Below are 6,000 nucleotides of genomic sequence, written 5' to 3'. Positions count from 1 at the left end.
TTTCGGTGCTATTCACAAAGAAATCAATGTCCATGATCCAGCAACATTAAGCTGTATCTAAGTTGAGTCAAAGACTTGTATTGTAATATAAGTAGTTGGCATTGAAAGCTTTTGTTAGTATATTAATGGTTAATGCCATTATTGTATTAAAATTTAAAAATGTGTTTACATATTGGCAGTTTAAATTAAGATGTTGATGATAGGCAAGCCTATCAACATTTCTTAACTCTCCTGCAGAATCCATCCCCAAAAACTAAATGGGAACATGGAGATACAACAACTTAGTTCCTTTTGCATCACCTGAATATTGAGAGTAAGCAGCACACACAGTTAGCAATTACATTATGAAACAACAAATATTTAAAAAAATATTATTTATTTTAATATAAATAGCACAATGAAAGCAGAGAAAAAGATATACATTGGAGCTTTGATAGTTTAAAGCAATTATGAGTAATAAGATCACAAATCATAATATTATTGAACAGTTTACAATATATCATGAATATGTTGAATATAGTATCACAACCATTTGTCACTTTTCTGTCTGAAATATTACATTTGAATATTTTAAATAGAAACAATATCATGCATCTTCAAACATGCAAAATACCTTTATTTGAGAAGGTCGGTCATGTTCATTTACATATTCTATGTAAAACGGATATGCAATTTTAGGCCTTCTGGTTAGGCAAACAACAATCAGCAGAACATAAAAAGTTATTAGCCAATTAAGCAAAGAATAGTTGACATGAGCTGTCAATATTTCTCATCTATATCCATACGATAGGGACAAACCAGTAGCATCATTATCTATGAAATATATTGCATATTATTGTCTCCTATTTCCATCAAGGAATATTTCATCACTGAATAGGTCTCTCTTTTTCTTTACATGAGTAGTCTTAGGTTTGCTCACTCCAATATCACATCGCTGTTGATGTTCAGCATTTGTGTGGAGATTTGTTGCCCAGCTCATCTACTATGGCAGAAAATCACAAGTTTCTTTAATTTTTCCATGAATTAAAAAGGACGTCATTACAAAATCACAAAACGGTTTTGATTGCTTTAACCCGAGCTGAATTAACTTTCATCTTCCACATGTTTTAATGCCAATCGAAGGACTGTTTGACCATCCTGAAAAACCTCTCGTTGTGTTCTCTAAAGTAAGCATGTAGCTCCTTCAGTACAGTACTATTCACAACTGGATGGGGGCGGCCCTTGGATTCATGTAAACATCTTTCTTTGCCATCGCTTCGAAGACAATAGAAACCCTTGGTTTGATTAAAGTAGAAATTTGATGTCATTATCTTAGCAGGAATGTTAAGAAATATTTCAACTTTCTGCAATTCTTCCAGTGGATCCTTTATAAGAGCACCACCGTCAACTATATGTATTTGGTTCAGTGGGAAATATCTTAGCCAGTTACCCATGTGAATGTCATATAGACTTCTTTGAATGGCCTTGTATTTAGTATTGAGTTCTCCATTTTTAATGACCATTTCTTCGATGGGTTGCACAGGCTTGTGGTTTTCCAGCCGATTGTAGTAGACTTGAGTGTAGTCTGATATCACTCTCTCTGTCGGGTCTCTCAGAATCAACAGCAACTTGGTAGAACTGTTCATATCATGGATCCTTTTTGGAGCCTTAATAGATGTGAAATAGCCTGGGGTTTTCTCTATTGTGGTTTGGTGTGGATAAGAGAAAGGCATCAGCTTCCTGTACCATTCTAAACCTTTTACATAGTTTTCATCCCAATCAAAAAAGTGGACTTCAGTGGCAGCAACCACAATATCTGGATGAATGTCCAACATCTCCAGAAGAGCCCTCGTTCCTCCCTTGCGAACACCTATAATTATGGTTTGTGGAATCATTTGGCTTGTAATGGAATTTTGTGGCTGTGGTGACTTATATTCAGTTTCATTTCCTTCCAGTCCACCATGGTATCTTAGTGACTGAAGCAGTGTTCCTTCTTTCCACTGAGAACTTCCAGGTTGCACCGAGCTTGATTGGGCTACCAGAAGGAGAGCCCCCACCAGTAGGCAGGCCATGGGGAGAAAATGTGCCCAGTTAGCAGTAAAGTCTGAAGTCTATCGTTGTCACTTAAATGCCAGTCAGCACTTTCAGGTGAAGTGATGTGAATAGAAACACACGAGGATGAATTTGGAATGTTGCCTTAAACTGCATCTGCCAAAGACAAACCCAATAGAATGAGTGACATTCAAACATGTAAAACTATGTTAACACAAAACAGTTGTTTTTAGAATCTTAATCTCTTTTTCCACATTAATTATGCATCATTGCTTTCTCATTGCACATTCAACAACCTCAACATTTTAACAATTGTAGTAGTCTACAAGATGTTGGTCGCGAAACCTCACAGTGCTGAAAAATTTGAATCACAATATGAGTAGAACCCACGTTGGTTTGCCATGGTACAGCCTGCACTTGAAATTCACTGAAGCACCTGACTGAGATGATTACTGCAATGAGCTACAGCCAAGTGTGCAGTTTATTGCAGTTACACTTGTTCAGGCCCATTATTATAAGATTGTCTAACACCAGCTGTACGCAAGTGGTGTTGATCTTAATCTTGTCTGAATGCCTTAAAGATGTAGTTCTCATTAACTCCAACTGCTGCTGAAATGATTATACAGAGCTGATTATACATTTGATGTAAGATATCAGACTATGGACAAGAGGAGTACCTCAATTTTCTGATGCTGCTTTCAAGATTTTAGTCAAAGAGCTGGACTGGAGAAAAAGCAATCTCTAAGTTAAGGAGCTCAGGATTTCCCGCAATCAGCTGACTATTGCTGAACGTTTGAGTGTGGCAAGGTGCGTAACCATTAGTGGAATGCTATTGCACTGCCAGTGACTCAGGTTCTATCCCTGCCGCTGCCTGTGAAGAGTGTGACCACAGGGGTTTCTTCCAGCTGCTACACCTTCCCCTCACTTTCCAGAGACGTGCGGTTCTGTAGATTAATGGGTTGTGTGGGTGCAATTGGACGGCGTGGACTCATTGGGCTGGGAGGACCTGTTACTGTGCTGTATCACTAAACAGAATTTTAAAACTGCAGAGGTATAGTCGAGGAGATCCAAGCCAGGAGCAAGGCAATAGGTGCTTGAGTATACTTTTGCAAAAACTTTAATGATCTTGCAGGAAGAGTGAAAATGGTGGGTGAACATATTACAAATTGTATTTCTCCACCTCTAGCAATACATTGATGCACGGCTCCATGTTATGTACCATATTCAATTGGCTAAAACATTCCTCAGATTTCTTATGTAATATTTGTGCCACCACACAATCATAAATTTATCACTATTCCTACGCATACATCTCACAGGTTACCTTTTCACATTGATAGATATATCATGCAGGCATACTAGTCGACATTTATTCTTCTTTCTGGCAGTGGAAGGTGTTACATTGCTCTCGCTATCAACAACAGACTTCTGGCTGACATTACTGGTGCAAAAAATTTAGTAGTCTGGAGAACAGATTTATAAGTACGAATACTTGCTAAAGAATCCTTGATTGGTAGAGGTGCAGAGGTGATTGAAGAAGGGGCCCCATATTTAGGACTCCTCTTATTTCACTCTCCACAGCCTTTCCACAATCTCTTCTCATTTGCAAGATGCAAATACTTTGAGTGATTTCTTTGTCTTTCTGATTACAGAATGCATAGCATTTCCCAGGAATTGTTAAGGAAGACCTGGAGAATCACAGTACTTGTTAGGCACTGCAGCCACCGTGATTCTGGTTACAGAATGCATGGCATTTCCCAGGAATTGTCAAAGAAGACCTGAAGAGTTGCAGTACTTGTTATGCACTGCAGACATCATGAATCATTAGTGGCTGCAGTGAATGTTCAGAATGGCTGATGGCAACCAAGTAGGTTGATTATCCAGAGGCAAGCACGGAGTCGCACTTAAAATGACAGATAAGGAAGATTCTTTCACCGTCCTGACATACTGTATGTCTTGCGGTTTTGTTGGTCATAAGTTCAACTGGCAAATACACACCTTATTTCTATGCTCTTGCTGCCACAATAATACATTGCCTGAGGCAGAGCAGTTTCTGGTTGATGGTAATCCCTTGAATGGGTACTAGGCAACGGGAATGTTGTTGAAATTGAAGGGGAAATACTTGGGCTTCACCTGAATGTAGGTACCATTGTCTTGCGCTAACACCACTCATCAACCCAAGGAAAAATATTATTCAAATTTTGCTGGTCGAAGCATGTTCTGTCTTATGTCTAGGACATGTGATATCTTAAGCTGTTAAAAAGGCCAATTAATAATACTCTGTTAGCTCATACAGAGAGCATCTGTCAGCACCATCTCCTTGGCTTACATTTCCTCCTGATCCTCCTCCTTGTTCAACAGTTGGTATGCCACACACAAAGGTGAGTCTGAATGAAAGCCAGATGATGGAAAATATAGGAGGTGAGCATCAACTGGGATACTCTTCCCGGAACATAATGGGGAGTATCCTGACCTGTCTAGGCACCTGAGGTGCTGGCTTTGGGACCTTAAAGGCTGTTTCCATAAGTATCCCTAGAAAGAGATGTGGAAAGGGAAGCCAAGTTAACATTTCAGGTTGTAGGCTATTTACCAGAACTTCTACTGAAAGGTCTTTGACCCAAAACATTAATTCTGCTTCTTTATCCACAGATGCTGTCTGACCTGCTGACTCCATTCTACCTTTATTTCTATTTACAGCATGCACATTAAAAAAAGTAATATTTACTGCAGATTCTTTGTGGTTGAAATATAGCAGGAACAACTGACTAACCAAGGAGGAATGCATCTTGGAGAGTGGGGTTGCGGGGGAGTGGAGGATAGGATTTTCTGGTCTGAGGCATTGACGATCATAATCATCTGTCAGTGATCATGTATAACAGTGGAATTAGGGAATGAAAATGTGTTCTGTTCAGAAACAGGTTGCGGGAGCCCTTAATGGCACACAGCTCAGTCTGTCACTTTTTCAATTATGGAGAAGCCCGCTGTCTCGGCATATGTAGGTATGTGAACTGCCTTCTGGTCTCGGATGGATTTTCCTTTTCCTATGTAGAAAACTTTGTTGAAGACTTTTATGCAACAGTGGAAGATGTGGCAGATATCAGGCATTGAAATCCATTGAAAGCCGTCGGAAACTGTGGCACACAAAATGTGCCGGCTGCCCCCGCTTGCTTCTTTTAAACTCACTCTCCCTCTACACAATCCAATGTCTCCTTGAGGACTGTGACACACCAACTGTGCCAAATACCCCTGCTCGATTCCTTTAAACACTCTCTCCCACTACACAATCCAATGCCTCCTCAGTAAATCAGGAGATTAGGAGATCAGGAGATAAATCAGTTTACATTATCTCTTCAAACTGCAAAAACCATCTTAAAAACAAACAAGAGTGAATCAATTATTCAATAATTTTAACTTCCTATGTTATTAGGGCTTTGAGAAAAGTCTATAGTTCGTGAGGGGGATCACAATCTGTGTGGATTGGTAATAACATCTCTTCCTCTCTGACGATCAACACTGGCACACCTCATGGATGTGTGTTTAGCCCACTATTCTACTCTCTCTATACCCATGGCTATGTGGCTAGGCATAGCTCAAATACCGTCTATGACTTTGCTGACGATACAACCATTGTTGTCAGAATCTCACAGGGAGACAAAAGGGTGTACAGGAGCAAGATATACCAGCTAGTTGAGTAGTGTCACACAACAATCTTGCATTCAACGTCAGTAAGACCAAAGAGCTGATTGTGGACTTCAGAAAGGGTAAGATGAGGGAACACAAACAAGTCCTCATAGAGGGATCAGAAGTGGTGAGAGTGAACAATTTCAAGTCCCTGTGTGTCAATATCTTTGAGGAACTAACCTGGTCCCAACATACTGATGCAGCTGTAAAGAAGGCAAGACATCGGCTATATTACATTAGGAGTTTGAGGAGATTTGGTTTGTCAATTAAAACACTTGAATACTTCCA

General features: G+C 39.7%; 1 protein-coding gene across 4 annotated transcripts in view; it reads right to left on the bottom strand.

The window, feature by feature from the left end:
• Nucleotides 1–398: 398 nt before the first annotated feature.
• LOC134358730 (heparan sulfate glucosamine 3-O-sulfotransferase 1-like) overlaps nt 399–6,000 on the bottom strand; it is a 199,799-nt gene continuing 194,197 nt past the window's right edge. For all 4 annotated transcript variants that reach the window (XM_063071190.1, XM_063071189.1, XM_063071191.1 and 1 more), the window contains one exon: nt 399–2,187. In XM_063071190.1, the coding sequence (XP_062927260.1) occupies nt 1,107–2,051 (945 nt within the window). In that variant the 5' untranslated portion in view covers nt 2,052–2,187 and the 3' untranslated portion in view covers nt 399–1,106. The remainder of the gene's footprint in view (nt 2,188–6,000) is intronic.

Source organism: Mobula hypostoma, chromosome 19 (genome assembly GCF_963921235.1).
Source record: "Mobula hypostoma chromosome 19, sMobHyp1.1, whole genome shotgun sequence".
Taxonomy (NCBI): Eukaryota; Metazoa; Chordata; class Chondrichthyes; order Myliobatiformes; family Myliobatidae; genus Mobula; species Mobula hypostoma.
This window is presented reverse-complemented; position numbering and strand designations above follow the sequence as displayed.